The sequence below is a fragment of the Myiozetetes cayanensis genome, unplaced genomic scaffold, assembly GCF_022539395.1.
Source record: "Myiozetetes cayanensis isolate MyiCay16 unplaced genomic scaffold, myiCay2020 scf34, whole genome shotgun sequence".
NCBI lineage: Eukaryota > Metazoa > Chordata > Aves > Passeriformes > Tyrannidae > Myiozetetes > Myiozetetes cayanensis.
In genome coordinates, this window is record NW_026087566.1 from 2,357,837 (window position 1) to 2,376,629 (window position 18,793).

Below are 18,793 nucleotides of genomic sequence, written 5' to 3' on the forward strand. Positions count from 1 at the left end.
TCGGGCCCCCCCCCCCAGCCCCTCCGCGCAGCGCTATTGGCCACACCGCCTGTCGCTCACCTCGCTCGCCAATCTGATTGGCCGGAGGGGGCGCGGCGGGGGCGGGGCCGGGCGCCGCGGAACCACAACAATAAACAGAGCCCGGCACAACACGCGGGCCGCGCCTGCGCCAACGCTGGGATCACACACGGCGGGGGTGTGGGTGGGGCAGGCGGAAGCGCTAGAGCCAATCAGAAGCGCCCGAGCCTCCCCGGCCACGCCCCCCGCGGCGGGAGGAGCCTATAAGAGGGCGCGGTGGTCGTTCCGGCCCCGCCCAGCCGGGCCTGATTGGCTGCGGGAAGGGCGCGAAAAGCGGCGGTGAGGGACGGGGTAGGCACCGCCATCCCCGGGCTGGAGCGGCTGCACCGTCCCCTCCTCTCCTGTCCCGTCCCCTCATCCCCTGCCCCTCATCCCCTGCCCCGGCCGCCCTGAACGCCACGGTTCCTGCTCTCCGTGAGGGCTGAGTGAGCGCAGAGAGCTGCGTGCTGCCGCGCTTCGCATCGTTCTGCGCACAGGGCCTTACCGCAAGGGCCCTCCCGAGCTGCCGCCGCCGCGGTAAGCTCTGGTGGTTTCGCTTTGTTTTCGCGAGCTCGCGGTGTCTGCTTCGGGGTCTCATCTCTGCTGGCCCGGAGTCCTTTGAATAACCGCGTCTGCTTTCTACTTTGCGCCTTTTCCCGCCTAGAACGCCCCCTTTTCCCCGCTGTTCTGCGCTCGGAGTTTCTGCTGAAAGCCGCAGTGAACCCTTCCAGCTTCAGCTCGTTCAGTCAGAGCTCGCCCCTGCTCTGAACTGCTACTCAAAAAGTGGTAGCAGCGAAGTATTTGATGCCATTCCACAGGTTGGAGAGAGCCGTGTGGGAGGGGACGCTGGTGGGACGCACTGGAGCAGAAACAAAGCACTAGAGAGGAAACAAAACTGATTGTTATTTCTTTATTTTCTCTAGGCTGTTTCTGGATGTGAAGGATGGACTCCTCGGTGATTACTGTTGGGCACATACAAAATGTGCTTTCGGCCATGCAGAAGAACTTGGAGTGCCCGATATGGTATGCCCGGGAGTAATATCAGTATGGTTGAGGAGGGTTTTTTCGTTTGTTTGTTTTTTATCTTTTCCCCCTCCTTTCTTTGCAAACGTTTTGTCAGTTCAATGACTTACGAGAAATCAAAGGGATTCTTGCTGAGGACTAAGTATATTGATGTTTTGTAAGGCTCAAGTGACAAAGTGTAAGACAGAAGGTATATTTTGCTTTTGTGTTCTAGTCAATTTTGCTTTTCTCTTACAACCTAAATTTGCTACTCCTCTGTCCAGAGAGGGAAAAAGAATTATCTGGTTCTATTAGAATGTTGTTTGTAAACCAGGGTGGATTTTTCCCCCCTTGTCTCTGAAAAGTGAGCTCTGTAGTTCAGCAAACAAACGCTGAAATAGCAAAGGTTCTACTTAGATATGGATCCCAACACTGTCTGTAAGTTCTGTCCACTTATTTTTGGTTCTCTTTTTGTAGCTTGGATGTGCTCCAAGAACCAGTTTCAACAAAATGCGACCACATATTCTGCAGGTGGGTTTGAAAAGTTGCAAGTGCAGTGCTTAGTCAACCTGTTTTTAATTTCCACGTATACTTCTTCAGTGCTAATCTCCTCCTTTTGTTACCATCAAGACTGCTGTTATTTTTTTTTGCCCAGGTTCTGCATGTTCAAACTGCTCAGCAAGAAGAAAAAAGGGGTGGTGCAGTGTCCTCTGTGTAAGACTGAAGTTACCAAGAGGTGGGAAACCTGTCTTTGTAAGGGGGCTTGGGAATGAGGGGTTTGAACTGTGAGCAAAGTTGTCTTTAAAATGCCTCAGCATAAGGCTAAAATAAAGAAGAAAAACTGGTTAGTAAATAACCTGTCTATGCCTAAAGGAGTAACTGCAGTGCCTTACCTCAGTGGTTGCAGAGGAACACACCTCTGTTAACAGATATTTGTGCTGTATCACTGTTCAATCACTGCAACTCTCCCAAACCTACGTGAGGAAAAATATGAAATGTTCATTTTTGTGATAGTTTTACTGCACCTGGTAAGGGTTGGTTGGGGGAACTGGGTTATCATTTCTCATTGTCTCATCTTCCACTTGAGGGTTTTCCCCCTTGTTTTGTTCAGCCTATGTTCTAAGAGGAGTATTTGTAGTCGTTTGTCTTAAAGCAGCTCAAGTACTGATGTTATTTCAGGAGTCTGAAAGAAAATTCCAGGTTTAAGCAACTCATCGAAGGAGTGTTGGAAACTATCCATGCTTTTGAGCTTGACACTGGAGTGAAGTGTAAGTGGTGTGAATGTATGCCCCCATCTTTTTTTTTTTTTTTAAATAAGGTTTTGACATTTATAATTGTTTACAGGGTATCCCATTTAATACTAAATATGGGAAGAATTATCAAAATTCAGATAGATCCTTTGGGAATGAAAATTTATTCTAAGTGCTTTGTAAAGGGCATTGGCAAGTCAGACATGTGACTGTTTCTGTTTTGATAGACAAGACATTCTGGTTGGGGGCAGGGGACTTTTGTTTGGGGAGGGGCTTTGTATATTGTGCTGTGAAAAATACTTTGTTTTCAAATTCTTTTCAACTCCCTCAGCCATTCTAAAATCAGCAGTATTAGATCCTGTTCTTGCTGGGTTATCTGTATAAGCAAAATTGGTTGGAAAAATCAGTTGGTGAGGTCAAGACTTTGCAGTTTTAAGAGCACTCAGAAAAAACACAATCAGACCAATAATTCAACAAGATTTCATTCTTTGATAATTGTACTTCAGCCATACATGCACTAGGTGCATAGGGCCTGGGCAAGGATATTTTATTAATATATAAAGCTGTGTCATACTCAGTATAAACATTATTTTTTTTTCCCCTATTAACATTTTTCAGTTCTAAAGAGTCATCAGATTCATAAAACATCCACAGAAGCCACTGCTGCTGAGTTCGTGGGTAAAGAAAGTTCAGTCGTTCAAAGTAGGGGCTTCAGGAACAGGAGAAAAGGTGCTGAAGAAAATGGACAAGAAAACTTCACCTTGGTAATTGTTTGGGTTTTTTTCCCCATTTTATTTTCCTGGGTTGTTTAGAAGTTTATTTGGAATGTAAATAAGTGCATATACATCAGTGAAGGAAGTAGGAGATTTTGGGTTGCTCTGAGATTGCTGTTTGACTTGAATAATACCTGGACAAGGGCATTTACATATTTATGACTTCCTAACCTGCTTCAAAAAGATGTTTGCATAAAGAACCTGAACTTATAGATGATATTTCTATGTTACAGTCTTTTACTGAAACTAGACTTGAAAACTTGTCTGTCCTGCTTGTAAGATCAAACTGTTCATGTTTTGATCTGTCAAATGCATGATAGTTGTTTCTATTGACACATTCCATTGCCCATATCAATTTAACAAATTACTTGTGTTGGATCTCTGCAGAGAGGCTACAAAATCTTGTGACAGAGTATTTCTATCAGCCCTTCCTGCCATGGTTTAAATAATTACAAGTGAGGGTTTTTTTTAAATAGCCTAATAAATAACTTCATTTCTGTTCTCCTGTCAGCAGGAAACTGCTGTGAATCCTCAGCTTACAGATACCAGGGTCAAAAGGAGGAACAAACCCCAGAAATGTGACCCTCAGAAAGGGGTTTATGTGGAGTTGGGTAAGATCTGTTGTTGATCTTGTGTAAAATGCAAATAAATAAAGCTCAAAGTCTTTATAAACAATTTCTCCTTAAGAGGACAACAAAGGGAGAAATTAGGGGTAATTCCAAGCTGTTAAATCAAAAGGGGTTTTTTACATAATTTCCTGTATAATGGCAAATAATGCTGCTGTGGTGAAACCTTTAAGCCTCAGTGTGCAAATCCAAGGAAGAGAGGATTCATTTCATTGCTGTCTGTCCTGCCTTTCCAGAATTTCATTTCATCTGGTTGTTGACTGCTGTGAGAACCAAGGCAGATGCCATGAGTAGTTTGTTTTTTGACCTCTTCCTTTAAGGAAGGAATTGCTTCTTTTAGCAGCTGGTGTTCATTGCCTTGCTTTTTTCTTTGTTGCTTCTGCCAGGAGGATCTGAGACAAACTTTAGAATATATTGCTCTGACTTCCAGTTCAAAAATACAAATAGTAGCAGCTGTTTCATGTATGAATTTAGAAATTAGATGCTGACTTTTAGCTAAATAACTCTTGGTAGCTCTCTGTTACCAGTCACTGTATTTAAAGTGAATGTTATGCTGGAGCCATGTTGATATTTATCCACAGAAATCATAATTAGGTGAAATACTTTATGATTGAACTTGATTTCATCTGATAAAAGCTGAAAACATCTATCTCCAGGACGATCTAGGTGTGCATGTGATGATAAACACTGAATCTAGCAAGTCACCTTTCTCTGAATCATTCCAACCAGAGTAACAGCTGATTTTTTTGTTTTCAGGTTCTGAATCATCTGAAGAGTTTTTTAAACAGGCAAGCAAAACTGGGTAAGTGAAGGTGATTGAGGAATTCATATCTTCTAAAGACAATAGTTCAGTGTAAAGTTCTAGGTTTTGGTTCCTTAGCATAGGACTGACAGGATTCTTAAAACTGACAAATGATTGGGTAGAATGGGTGGCTGAATTTCAACACTTTGCCATGTTACGTGCTTTAAATGATTTGCTAAATGTTTTGTTGCTTACATAGACATCAGTCCTTCAGTAGAAAAGTAGGTACAGTGCTTTAGAAAGTGAGTGTTAAATTCAGGAATGTGAGAGGGGATCTCTTAAAGATGTGGCCTGAAACTCTGAAGGGGTCTGGGTGTGGTGAGTGTCAATTCTGCAGCCTGACTTCCCCAGGAACTATTTCAGAGAGCAAAAAGGTAAAAAAAAAAATAAGTATAATCTTCTATTCTGTCTGTTGTGGCTTTCTCTGTAGTAAAAGTAGATTTCCCTTCCCAACAGGTTGGAAGACAAAGCTGCAGCTCAAATTTCTCCTCAAGGAAAGCCAGAAGAACTTGAGAATGTTGAGAAGGGGAGTGAAAATTCTTACAGTGCACAGCCTGACAAGCTGTGTGCCAAAGAAATAACACTGCCAAATATCATAGGTGTGTTTTGTTATTTTGGTGACAGAGGTGATTTAAGTTTGAAAGAAGCACCACAAGTTAATATTTTTATTTCACAGTACTGAATATATCAAGATAGGTAGATATAAATATAGTTGCAGGCTTGTGTGGTGTAGTTCTGCTGATGCCTACGTGACACTGTAATACAAGACTGTTCTGGTTGTCTAGGTACTTAAAATGTGAACATTTTGTGCACAGGAAAATCAAAATGCAAAATGTATTCTATGTAAGCCATATTATCCCTTACAGTACAGACAGAGAGCACTGTGGTAATTCATGTAGGAAGTTAGAAGAACATGTGTAATATCTCTGCTTTTCTCTAGAGGGAGATTTGTGCAGTGGAATACTCTGGTTGGGGGGAAATAAGAACAGTTCTTGTAAAACAAATAGCCATTAAGCTTATTGCTGTGTTTTATGTGTGTAAAATAGGGCTTAATAATTTGCAACACTTAAAAATCTAACAGGTGAAAGTGGTTTCTCGAAGGAAGGCTCGAGCAAGGAAAGCGCTCAGAGCGTCGCTGAATGTGCCAAACCTGGCCAAGTGAATGTGACTGAATGCCAGAGTCCTCCTTTAAATGCTCTTCCTGCAGATCTATCTTCAGAGCAGTGTGACAGAATAAGTGATTCCAGTCCCACAGTGAACAGGGGCACATCGTTCTTGGAGAGCACGGAAGAAACGGATGAAGAGCAAACTCAGTCTGACAGTAAAAACGAAGAGTTTGACTTAAAAGATAGTTCAGGGTGCAGGCTGGGTAAAAGCAAGGAAGTGGATGCTGTGGAGGTGTCTGAACCTGAGAATGACTCTTTCCATGACAAAGAACTTCCTCAGGAGAAGCTACTTCAGGCAGAGAAGACACTTCCCTCTGCCGCCGTGACTCGAGTCTCCAGGAAGAGGCTGAAGCGAAGCATTCAGAAAGTCAATGAATGGTTCTCAAAAAGCAACGAGATTCTGTCTTCCAGTTCTTCCCTGGATGATTCTGCTGATGGAGCCACTGATGTTTCAGATGAAGGAGATGCACGTTCCTCAGAGAAGGAATGCTGCATTTCAGAAAATACTGACCCTGTGGTGGATTCCGTGGAAATTGCAGTGGTGGAGAGAAACAAGAGACGGTCAAACCAAACAGCAGATAGCATCAAGGACAAAATATTTGGAAAAACATACAGGAGAGAGAGGAAATCAAATCCCCCTTCTACTGTCAGAGATATTTTATCTGCTGCAAAAAAGGAAGATGTGGCTGCTGATAAGTCCTTGAATAATTCCAGCAGGGACAGACCCAAAAGTAAAAGGAAGACTGCCCATGTCCTGCAACCTGAGGATTTCATCAGGAAAAAAGACACAGAAGAGGCAGGTGGAGGCCCTCAGAGTGTTAGCAGGTGCCCTGGAGATGCTGAAAAGGAAAGATGTGATGGAAGTGTTGCTGTTAATGAGAGTCACCTCTCTCAGAATAGAGTTGATAACACACTAACAGAACGTGAGGAAGGAGGAGGGGCCCCGTGGAAAAAAGCTACTGAGAAGGCGACGAGCAAGCACCGCGACGGGGAGCCAAAAATGCGTGTCAGTGATCAGAAAAGCGCTAAAAAAAGCTCTGCAGCAAAAAGATGCAGGCATTCCACCAGGACCATGTGTGCTCTGCAGTTAGTAGTGGACAGAAACTCTGTTTCCCCCGAGCCAGCTGAGCCACAGATCGACAGCTATCCCAGCAGCGGAGAGCCCAGGAGAGCTGACTCGGAGCACACCCGGGTCAGGCGCAGCAGGAGGCTCCAGGCACTTTCTGAAGAAATGGCAAAAGAAACTGGAAAAGGAGTAATAAAGGAACCAAGAAAGAATCACAGTGATCATGGAGGATCTGCCTTGGGAGACCAGAGGAATGTGGCAGCTCAGGCTGCTGAATGCAAAGAGCTGCGTGAGCCTCGGGGCGCGTTGAGTTTCGAGGCAGTTGCTGGTCTGAAGGGAGGTGATCTGGAAGCAAATGAAGTGCAGGTTAGTCTGAAGAGTTCATCTGACACGGCAGAAACTGGAAAAAGTCTCTTCAATCCTGCACCTTCATGTCAGCCTGCAAACTGTGGTTCCTTTGCACCTCATGCAGGTTCTCAGGACAGTGAAATACCAGGTAGCCCTGTCCTCCTCCAGCCTCCTTCAGTGCCTGCTGAGCAAACTGCTTCCCATCAGACTCAAGAGGTGACTGAATCACTTACTGCTTTTCCCCAGGAATGTGGGCACGATTCACAAACTGTTCCAGGAGACTTCAGACCTGAAAAGTTGCCCCTGGCTAAAACTGTTCTGGAGTTGGCCAAGGAAGCTGAGGACAGTGACTTAGACACGCAGTATCTGAGAAACATATTCAGGCACTCGAAACGCTTGTCCTTCAGCCTCTATCAGGCCCCCAGGCAGACCCCTGCAGCAGAAAACCCTGATTCTGAAACTTTAAATCCATCACTTGCTGCTCAGGTAGGAAATAAGGACAGCAAAGATTTACAAGCAGAAGACTTGCAAGAAGAGAGAACAACTGCTGAAAGCTTGAGTGAGAAAGAGAAGCTTAAGAGCTGTGGGTCTGCCTGTGTTGATCATGTGAGCTGCTCTGCCATCAGCACAGAAGACAGACAGGCTGTTTCACAGGCTGCAAAGGAAGGGACTCTGACACCAGTGAGAACAGGGGCTGCTGGGTCTGAGGCTGAAAACCAATCACTAAAAGGAAAGCAGGGCAGTGAAAAGGCTGTGTCAACTGACACAGGGATAGAAAGTGAGTTGAGACAGAATCCAGTCAGAAGTAATAGAAGCCAAAGTGAGCAGAGTAACACAGAAGAGCATGATTCCAAACAAACCAGTTTAAACACGGGCCATGAAATATCAGAAAGCAATCTGAAAGAAAAGACCAAAGTTGTTGATGACAAAGAACCAATTCTACATTTTCAATCCGGGTCAATGATTTGTCCTCCAAGTTGTCAGCAAAGCCCTGCTGAATTCAGCCATGATGTCATTGGGAAAAAAAGTAGCAAAAGAAAACAAATAGAGGGGAATGAAGAACAAGCCACCCAAACTGCTAGCACAGCAGTGTCTGAGTGTTTAGTTGCAGAGGCTCTTAGAGGGAACAGTGGATTTACAGGTTTGTCTGACACTCCTGATGGCTTACTGTGCTCTGATAGTGAAGAGAACACCAGCTTTGGTGACACTGATAGGAGAGAGCAATCTGCAGTGTTCGTGAAAGGAGGTGAAAGTGCCCTGGGAAAAGAACTACACGATAGAAATGCTGGTTCTCAGCCGAGATCTCGAGGTTTTCAAAAGCCCCGAAGGCGAGCACAGAAACTGCCGTCTTCGGATGAAGAATCCTGCGAGGAGGAAGATCCACCCTGTTTTCAGTCACTGATATTTGGCAAATCAGTAAGCACACCTTTGCAGGTCGATAAACAAGTGGCATCTGTGATAGAGGGCTCAGCTAGTCCCGATGTGCTGCCTCACAGTGGAAGTAATGGTGCCAGTATGATGCAGAAAATGCCTGAAGTTGCCCCAGGCAATGCCTGTGTTTCACCAAGCCAGGAGTCAGAATGCTCTGTCAACTTATTTTCTTCCCAGTCCATGTCTGAAGAATCAGTTAATGATGCACAAGAGCTGAAGAAACCTTTGCCACAAGTTGATGCATCCGAAGAAGTGACCAGTGTGAATGAGAGTAAAGAAACTCTTCAGAGTTGTGATGGAAGGCTGAAGAGGACCAACACTAGCTCCAAAGATGAATGCCAAGAAGACCCAACCATGGGAGCAAACCTAGGTACAAACCAAGATTTTCATCTCTGCAGCTGTGTTTGTAATGTCACTACACGTTGGTTTTTGTGGGGGAACTTTCTTCTGTATTTACGAGGTGCTTGCTCTCAAAAGGAATGTGTCAGCCCTAAACAACCAACCAAAAAACCCTCAGTGGTTTATTTCCTGAAAGTTCTGTTCTCCCAGTCTTCTTTGCTCAGAGCACAAATGAACAGGCTGGACACCAGAGGCTGTCTGATGGGACACTCGTTTTTGAGGGATGTTGCAATGTGCTACTTGCATTGTCAGCAAAATTTCATACAGCCTACCTAAGTTTTTCCCCCCATATGAAATGTTTGTTGAAATTGGCTGTAGAGTTTTTGTGGCAAATATTATGCCATTTTTATGGCTCTCATAAATGTTTAGGACTCTCTTTTTATCACTGTTGACACGCTGAGTTCTGTTTACTTTGCCATGTGTATGACATGGTATTCTTTGAAATGTTCCCTTAAAGTAGGTCCTAAAGTGCTTCTAATTTCAGTGTTCTCAAAACTTGTCACTGTAGCATTATAGTTAGTAGTTGTCTAAAAGATCTGTGTAGTAAGAGATTATGTATAATATTGATTGGTTAGTTGTATCTTGGTGGGTTTTTTTTTTTCCTTTAACTCAGATTTCTTGTTTTTCCACCTCCTTCAAGGCGAGGCATCTGGATATGAGAGTGAAACGAGTATTGTGGAAGATTCATGTGAACCTTTCTCTCAGGGTGAAATCCTCACTACACAGGTGAGTTTGGGCACTAAATGCTAGAAGTAGCTTTGTGTCAGAGAAGAGTGAACTTAAATGTTGTGCTTTATGAGTTGTTTACTGCATCGGTGTAAAATGTGATCAGCTGGCAGGACGTTGCTTCCTGATGTGGCTTCATTGACAGATATTGTAGGATGTGCCTGGATTGAATGGATTTATGGCAGTAAAGATTGGTGGGGAGTTCTGGCTTGTGGTGGTGTGGCAGTGGTTTTCTGTTTGGTTGGTTGGTTGTTTTTTTTTTATGGATTCAGTAACAAGGAATTTCCACATGGTGCCAGTGCTGGAGCTATAACTGGAATATTCAGTTCTGTGGAAAGTGCTTTATCATGTAGGGTGAAAGGGGTTTGGGTTTTTAAAAGGATCCTTTGAAGCCCTGAGCTGTTCTTACGAGGAGCTGCCTGTGGGGTGTTTTTAAACATTTAATGTAATTTTTGAGAGGGGAGATAAGGAAAAGTAATATGGAAATATTTTAATCCTTTAAATGGTCTTTGGGGCTCTTAGTAATGGTGGAAAGTGCAGAGACTCAATACTTGATGTTCATTATTAAATTTTAAATTAAGTAACTAGTGCAGATTGGACAAAATTACCTAAATTTGTGCATAAGTTCTATTTTTTCTCACTGATTAAACTCTGATCTAAACTGAGATAATGTGACTGGCAAAATGAGTGTGTGGTTGGTTGGGGGTTTTTGCTTCTGCTGGTGGGGGGTGTTGCACTATTTGCAACACTAAAAGCACCACAGTCACCCTTTGAACACGTGGCAAGAAGTGATTCAAAACAATTCTACTGCTCCTAATTTTCAAGCATTTGGTAAATCCTGAGTTTGCTGATGCTGGCACTCCTGTGTCTCCTCTGCAGCAAAAGAATGCTATGCAGAATAGCCTGAAAAAGCTTCAGCAAGAAATGGCAGTGCTTGAAGCAGCACTAAAGCAACAAGGAAGTCAGGCCTGTGAATTGTTGCCTGTCAATAGTGAACTGCCACGTGCCAGTAGTGAAAGAACACGTGGGATGGAACAAATGGGACGAGAAAAAGGAAGGTCAGTGTTTTGGTTTTGTTTGTTTGGTTTGGTTTGGTTTTATTTCTAAACTTCTATTAAAAAAAAACTTAAAATCTTGAAATAAATACTCCTGAGCCATTACAATACCTTTGCTGTCGAGACATGACTGATACTTAGAAGAGTGAAAAAGGTGTTAAAATCAGTTTCCCTCTCTCAAGGTCTCCAGAATTGTTGCTTCCATCTTCTGAATCCTGTTTGGTAAAGAGACCAGATCTGGAGAAAGGCCCTGAGTGTGAAAATGTTCTAAAGAGCAAAGCTCCTTGTGCAAAGACAAAACCTGTGCAGGAAGCAGTGCAGGAATACAGGCAGTGTCAGCTCAAAGCAGGTAACCAATTGAAGAGGGAGCCAACACATTTTGAATTTTGGTGGGTTTTTCCCTGCTCTTTTCATGCTTTTTTACACACCAGCAAGACATACAACATCTCCTTGTAAATCAAGGATTTTAATTTGTGTGTCCCTGGTCAATTTAAAAAGATGTTACTGCTTGTTTGGTAGCCCAGCTGTGTGGCTGCCCATCAGGATGGGGTGGGACAGCATTTTGACACTAATAGGAGCTTTTCTGTCTCACTTCTAAATTCATGATTTTTGACTAATACACTACTAGAAGTTTCACAGGTGTTCTGGTTTGTCTTCACTATAAAAAGGAAAAAGTAATGATAGAGGCAAAGATGAAATAATAAACATATAAGGAAAGGAAGTGACTGCAGATTTTAAACCTAAAAGGTAGAGAGACCCAACAGCCTTCTACCATGACTACAAGAAAGATGAAATTTTCTCAAGGAGTTATTTCTCTTTTCCTTCAGAAAATGCAGAGGAGCAGGAATCTGGGACCAGGCAAAACAGTGCATCTGCCTCATCAAATCTCTCTGCAAATGTGATCAAGAGTCCAAATAACTCTTCCTCCTCCCTAAAGCCTCTTAACCCTAGAACTGCAGAAGCCTCAAATGGGTCTGTTGTGTCTCAGAACACAAATAAAAGCCGTGGTCCAGGACACAGATTGAAGAGAAATGTGTGTTGTCCTGCACCTGTTCTGCCCAGTGCAGCTGGCAAAGAAAATGCTGCGAGCCCAGTTGTGACCAAGAGGAAACAAATGTCAATTGTGGCATCAGGTCTGAATCACAGCGAACATGTAAGTAAATATCAGAAGTCTGAGATCAGTAATTAACGATTCCTGATTACCACTGCAGTCCTCAAAGGAGGCATCTCTAAGCATAACAGAAACTAAGCTTGTGGAAGCTGCAGATGAGTAACACAGCAACTCAAGTCAAACTTCCCCACTCCTAAAAATGTGAAGGATGCTGCCTGTAATGGGCAGGTTAGTGGAATTTGAGCTTCTAAAGTGACTCCTGATGTCTGGGGGGAAAACCACATTATTCCAAAGCCAGAGGAGTTCTAGACAGCCTTGGGCCTGGGCAAGGGACTGGTTGAGTGGCTTTTAAGGAAATGTCCATTCTGTGTGGCAACAAAAATAAAACTGTTATTTTAAAGGGACTGTTTATGCAAACAGGCTGTTTATGGTCCTGCAAACTGGGGGCTGTTTGGGTTTAAATCTGTTTTGCTGCCTACTAATTTTCTTACCTGCTTTTCAGTTGGTGGTCCAGAAGTTTGTGAGAAAAACTCAGAGCACTTTATCTAATCACATTACTGAAGGAACAACCCATGTCATAATGAAAACAGGTTTGTTGGGGGCTGTGTGACCAAATCCTGTATTGACAGACCATATAGAATTTTACCTTTAGTCTGACCAACAAGCAGACAGGTCAGCAATAAATTGGAATGAGTTTGAGGAGAAGGTGTTGATTGTTCATCATAAATTTTTTGTTCAAGCATGGGAATCTTTCTTACTGTGTTTCACAGAATCAGAGTGAGGGTGCATTTTTCCTTGGGTGATTCACACAAGAATATTGGATATTTGTTTCTCTAGCTGTTTAGGCATAATTTTCAGGTGTTTACAGCACATTAGTGTGAAGTAGTTCATAACCAACCAAAAGAAATGAAGGTGGTTCCCAAAGAAATCATGCTTTTTCTTGTCTCTTATTTGCATTAAATAACTAAAAAATCATTCATAAGTGGTACATGTGATTAGTCTCTGCTGGTTTCCTTCAGTTTAGTAAAATCAGGACACTTGAATCTTTCTATAGTTTTGATATTTTTGCTTCACAGAAAACTTCTAGGTACAAATAACCTGATCTGGGTTTTTTGTTTTGCTGATGGAAGAACTGAAAGAGATGATGTTACTCTTGTTTTCTCTGCAGATGAGGAGCTGGTGTGTGAACGGACACTGAAGTACTTCCTGGGCATTGCAGGAAGAAAATGGGTGGTTAGTTATCAGTGTAGGTATAATTTGTTTCAGAGGTGAACACTCTTTGCCCTTCCACCACAAATGTCACCTCCACTTCTTACAGTAAGGAGAAAGGATCTCTTCGTGTCTTGGAATCTGATGTTTTGCAGTGTTTCTTCTAAATGCTTAAAGATAAATTAGAATTAAAAAACCCAAGCAAACAGCAACGTCAAGATTCTTTAATTTTCTGCTTTCAAATAACCACATTGAATTGCTCCCCACCCTGGTAAAAGTCTTTTTTTCCCCTCTTAATTTAAATCTTTGAGGTGCATGGCATCAATTAGTGTAAAGTTAATATTATTTATAAAAGGTAAATAAATTTCTGAAGTTCTTTCAGCATCATACATACTTTGTATTATAGCATTCCTTTAGTACAAATAACTCCAATTTAATATAGCAATGAAGTCAGACTACTGGCAGTGGAAGAACAATTTTGCTGGATGAAATTACTTGTGCTCTGATTTTTTTTTTTTTTTTTTTAATTTAGGGGTGATTCAGTCACTTAAAGAAGAAAGGATACTGGATGAGGTAGGTCTTTTGTCTTGAGTGAAATGTCACAATGGGTAAACACTGATGGGCTTGCCAGTAATCCCAGATATTGTCTAAACATTTAATATATTGAACTCTGGTCTGAAACCTGACCAAAAATCACACTAATACTTGGTATTCATTGTTACTGAAGACATCAAGTCCCTGTTATTTTGTTAACAGGTTGTAGACATATTTTTTTTTTATATATAAGCATTCCTACTGATATTGATGGATCGTGGCTTAGAGCAAAACATTTCCTTTGCCTAAGGGAATGCTGTGTACTGATAATTTCCATCAAATGAGACTTTACTGATAAGTTCATTGTAGTCATGGAATGTGCTGCTTCTTTTCTCTGTTTCTAGACTGCTGTACAGTCTGTCTGTAATTTGTTTCTTTTAAAGCTGCCTGATGGTGCAGGGGTTTCATTCCTGCTCTCCTCCAGCTTTTTCTCTCGAAAAGCCTTTTCATTTTAATCCACTTTCTGCACACACGAATTTGGAGCTTTCCAGCCCTGCAATCTGTCACCTTCCTGGTCTGGTGCAGAAGAACTGACAGGAAGGTGTTCCCAGTCTCTGATTCCTGATTGCTTGGGTGTGTTTGTGTTCCAGGAGAAGTTTGAAGTCAGGGGAGACGTCATCAACGGGCGAAACCACCAAGGCCCCAAGAGGGCCAGGCAGGCTGGGACTGGAAAGGTATGAGCATGTCAGGGCTGCAAATGAAACAGTGAAAATAGGAATAACTTGATAACAAGCCCTGGAAGTGCAGTGAAACCACCAAAATTAACACTGACCTTTAAAAACCCCCAAATGTGCTCTGTTAACGTGTGCCTTTCTTTTCAGATCTTTAAAGGCTTTGAGATCTGTTGCTGTGGACCTTTCACTGATATGGCTACAGGTGTGTCATTTTGGTGGAATTAAATGAGTTCTTAGCAAGGAAAACCATTAGTGTAATTTTGGTAATTTTTAGATGCTCTTGAATACTTGTATTTAAGCATTTTTTTCCTCTTAGTAAATGGTTCCTAAGTATCCTTCTTCTAGCAGATGACAGTCCTCTGTGTAACCTTCTATCTGTAGGAGCAGGTATTAAAAGTTGAAACACAACAAAACCAGAAGTTTGTATGCAAAGAAAAAGCTGTGCACCACAGCTTTACTTAGTTATTTTGAAGTTTAATGAACTATATTAAATGTTTTGAGAATTTAAGCTAAGATTTTTTCCACTTAAAATTTTTTGTGGCTTGTTTATCAGGTGTTTTCTGATTTGTCCAATGATTTTATTTTTGACTGGGTGAAATATCCTCACATCTCTTGACATTTAGAGTAATTGCTGCAGAGGATGCAGTGCTTTCACCTGCTGCAGTGACAGTCAGTTGTGGCTCTTGAGAGACTTATTTATCTTCTTCACCATCAGTTCAACAAATTGGTGGAAATTAAGTACTTTGACTACTTTAGTTAATGAGAGATAATCACAGTTCTAACTTCTGGTTTTCAACTTTCATTTGATGCCTTGCATTTCTCATCTCTTATGATCAGAGGAAGTAAATTGTGACTGTGAAGTTTGGGCACGTTGCTGCTTTTGCTTTTTCAGTGTTTTGTTTGGTGTAGACCTTGACTGGAGGCTGAGGGAAGATGGAGTTGATGCTCCCCAGCAGGTTTGGAAGTGGAAGGTCTTACATTCCACCAAAGCTAACAACTCTCCCACATTATGGCAGCTTGGAACAAATGCCTGAGGGCTCAGGGAATAATTCCCATTTCAACCTGATACAAAACACTGAAATAACAGACTGTTCATCTGATCTCTTCAGAGCACCTGGAGTGGATGGTGGAGCTTTGTGGTGCCTCTGTGGTGAAGCAGCTTCATCTCTTCACCCATTCATCAGTAAGTGTTGCTGAGTGTTACCCTCCCACAGTTACCTCGCGGACAGCTCTGGTGACAGATTTGCTGCCCTGCCCGGGCTTCTCAGAGCCTGAAGCCTGCAGATGTGTTTGAGTGCTGGGGAGGCAGTGCCCCTGTGTCCTCTGCACCAGAAGGCAGGCTCACCTGCAGTAGGGAAGTTGGCCAGATAATTAATCTGTCTTGAAATCAGCACTTGAGCCTCACTTGCTGTCACAAAAAGTGCCTGAACGTAGTCATGTCATTCCTGGAGAGAAATCACAGAAGAATCTTAGGTGCTAATGTCTTTCTCTCTCTACTACTTCCTAAATTCCTCTCTGAAGTGATGCTCTGAAGCAGAGTTAGCCCAATTATTGCTCTCTGCAGATAGATATGAGAATCATTTAAGGACAGACAGATAACAGTAGCATTTTTATTTATTTTTTTTTTTATCTTAAAATCCTAGAACTCTACTGCTGTTGTGGTTGTGCAACCAGATGCTTGGAAGGAAAACACAGATTATAGAGGTAAAGTGACCCTGTCATGGGCTGTTTCCTGGTACACATTCAGTGTCTTTGTCACCTCTGTCCTTTTAATAGCCAAATATCAGAGAGGTTTGTAGAGGAATCAGAATAAAATCCTGCTGCATCTGGGGATGGAGGTATGTCTTGAAAGAATCAACAATAGAATCTTAAAACCTGCTCTGGCAGGTGAATGCTGTTGGCTCAGTTGTCCTCTGTGTATCATTGGCTTTACAGAAACGATGTCTTGCCAAAAAGTCTTAACTGATATAACTTTGCCTTTTTTCTTTCAAGAAAAATGCTCTAGAAAAACCATGAGGCTTTGAAAGTCCCAAGTGTTCCAGACTGACTTACTTTTAGATGAGATAGTGGGAGTTCCAGAATGAATGGGAGCTAGTTAGTTTACAGTGAATTTGAACAAAAAAGTGAAGTAGGAGGATGATGTAAAAAAAAAAAAACCCAGCTGTTTCCATGGGACTGGAAAAACGAGAAAACAAAAAGATCCTGGAATGGGGAAGAGCAGCCTGAAAGTACTTCAGTAATTTTATGTTGCTTGTGTCTTAATGAGGCTCATTGCTTGTCACATCCTTAGTGTGTCTGGGCAGACAGGAACCAAAGCTCTGTCACTGAGGCCTGAAATGAAAAGATAACAAGGACTGCATTCTTTGCTTTTCATGTTTATTCTGTGGTATTCACTATTTCCTGCTTGGCCAGTGGCCACCCAGCTCTTCTCTTTGGAGCAGCAGGATTACCTGCACTGTTTTTAGACTTTTTTTGTGGTTTTTTTTTTATCAAGGCTTTTAAAATGTTACACAGAAAGCACATAGCTTCCTCTGACAGACATCAGTAGTCTCACCTTTAATTTGCTTTGACTCCCTGCTAACAGTGGCATCCTCTGTGTGTTTGTCTTCCAGCAATGCAGCAGCAGAACAACATTGCCATGGTGACCAGGGAGTGGGTTTTGGACAGTGTGGCTTGCTATGAGTGCCAGAAGATTGATGCTTACCTTTTGTTCTAAGGGTTAACAGCAGTTCTTTGGCCACTGCTCAGGAATTCCCATCAGTGCTGATGGTTTGAGATTATTTTAAGGACTGAGAATTTTTTAAGACAATGTGTGTCTACTGTTCTTGTTCAGAGTAAATGAATAGATTTTTGTTAATAATAAAATTACTTATATCTGCAGATAGAATTAGCCACTGTTCTGGAAATATTTATATTAACATAAAGCACTATTTTGAAATGATAAAATTTGTTTAACATTTCAAAGTTAGAAAATGTAGAATATGGCCTCCTCAGAGAAATGGTGATGTGTTATTTACCATTGCAGCCAGTTCCTGTTTATCTACTTGTGGCCAGTTTGGAGGCAGTTAAAAGAGGGATGTTGGGCTCAGGGCTTGAATTAAAATGTCCTTGCACTCTGGAGTAACCCCCATGTTTTCACTTTTGTTTAAATACAAACCCTGAATACCATTTGTGATTACTGATGGTTAATCAGCCTTGACCACGGACTGGTGGTGCTGAAAGCTTCACAAACAGCTCTCTTGTTGAACATCAAAGTGCCAACTGGCCCTAACCAGAAACATTCACACATGCAGAAGGCCAGTGACTGAGTCCCAACAGAAACCCCTCCTTAAAACCACGAGCCCACACCAGTGTTGTCATTCTGATTTCTGACAGGTGTGTGTGGCACTGTGGAGAGTTAATGAACAGAATGCACTTTAATATCCCAGTGACCCATAATAAACCCAGTAAAGAATCTGCTTATAATTAGTCCCTGTGTGCAAAATGAGGCTGTAAAGAAATTACTTTTTATGGAAGGAAATATGTGGCTTGTTTCTGTTGCCAAGCAATTCAGCTTCAGACCTAATTTTGGACTTTGAGAGCAGAAAGAAAACCTGTTCTCATGCAGTGGTTGTTAAACCAAAAGTGTCTTAAGTTCAGAGAATTGTTTAGTGCTCAGATGGCGCTGTCTTGGAAAGTTACAAAGGTATGTTTGTAAATATTGGAATACTCAAAGGAAATAAAGTTATTTTGGCAAGTACTTTACTTAATTGTTTAGCTTTCCTTATGTGAACCAGTCCCTCAGTCTCTGCACTGAGGGAAGTGTGAAAAAAAATACCTGAAGTCCAACCTCCTGAAAGGGGCAAGGAAGTGGAAACTTCCTGGAGGTCAGAAATGTAAATGAGAATTTCAGGGCTGGAATCAGAATTGTAATTCCTATTCAACCTGATAAGTAAATGTGTTATCAAGTGTCCTGCAGGTGGTCTGATATGTGAGAGCTGGGAGCATTTGCTCACCTCACCTACCTTGCTGTTTTATGTAACAATACCTGAGGCTGTTCAGAGCACAGCCTCACCTTCAGAATGGTGCTCCTCTTATCTCTGGAGCCCATGCTGGTGGTTGGTTTTTATAATCTACATTTCAAAGCTTAGCTGGGGGCAAGGACTGGCCAGTTCAACACGAGGAAAAGGCCAGGCCCAGGCTGTTTTGCTTCTACCATTGGGAAATTGTCCCCCAGATCTTGATGCAAAAGTCCTTTCTAGCAGGTAAGGTGCTACAGCTGGATGATTGTAGGAATGACACCCATGACACTGCCCTTCCTCCTTGGAGGTGACCAGATCTGTGGAAGTTGTTCCTGTAAAGTAAGGCTGGCTGGGCTATGCCCAGTTTCTGATGTTCTTTATTTCACCAAGTCTATGTAGAGTAGCAAGGGCAGCTCCAGCACCAGGCACACTCATCAGAAATACTCACCCTGGTGTTCTGGGGCTTTGTTTCTGCCTTTCCACCAGCACAAAGGAGTTGGAAT

At 42.3% G+C, this 18,793-nt stretch overlaps 1 protein-coding gene across 2 annotated transcripts; it reads left to right on the forward strand.

The window, feature by feature from the left end:
• The first annotated feature begins 449 nt into the window (after window positions 1–449).
• BRCA1 (BRCA1 DNA repair associated) lies at window positions 450–18,017 on the forward strand. 2 transcript variants are annotated; one of them, XM_050327580.1, is made up of 22 exons: window positions 450–594; window positions 981–1,080; window positions 1,537–1,590; window positions 1,715–1,795; window positions 2,239–2,327; window positions 2,928–3,073; window positions 3,594–3,693; window positions 4,465–4,510; window positions 4,967–5,109; window positions 5,592–8,891; window positions 9,561–9,646; window positions 10,526–10,704; window positions 10,884–11,050; window positions 11,529–11,854; window positions 12,315–12,402; window positions 12,981–13,058; window positions 13,554–13,594; window positions 14,206–14,289; window positions 14,437–14,491; window positions 15,399–15,472; window positions 15,933–15,993; window positions 16,902–18,017. In XM_050327580.1, exons 2-22 carry the CDS (start codon window positions 1,001–1,003, stop codon window positions 17,003–17,005), a joined length of 5,382 nt encoding a protein of 1,793 aa, XP_050183537.1. In that variant the 5' UTR covers window positions 450–594; window positions 981–1,000; the 3' UTR covers window positions 17,006–18,017. The 2 variants fall into 2 exon arrangements, with proteins under 2 accessions (XP_050183537.1, XP_050183538.1); XM_050327581.1 differs by having other exon boundaries at window positions 3,597–3,693.
• The last annotated feature ends 776 nt before the right edge of the window (window positions 18,018–18,793 follow it).

Excerpts from the sequence above, each read along its gene's own strand:
- BRCA1 (XM_050327580.1), top strand. The coding sequence starts at position 1,001 with ATGGACTCCTCGGTGATTACTGTTGGGCACATACAAAATGTGCTTTCG. Across the intron at positions 4,511-4,966 it reads AAACAGGCAAGCAAAACTGG|GTTGGAAGACAAAGCTGCAG; the intron begins GTAAGTGAAGGT and ends CCTTCCCAACAG. Across the intron at positions 8,892-9,560 it reads AACCATGGGAGCAAACCTAG|GCGAGGCATCTGGATATGAG; the intron begins GTACAAACCAAG and ends ACCTCCTTCAAG.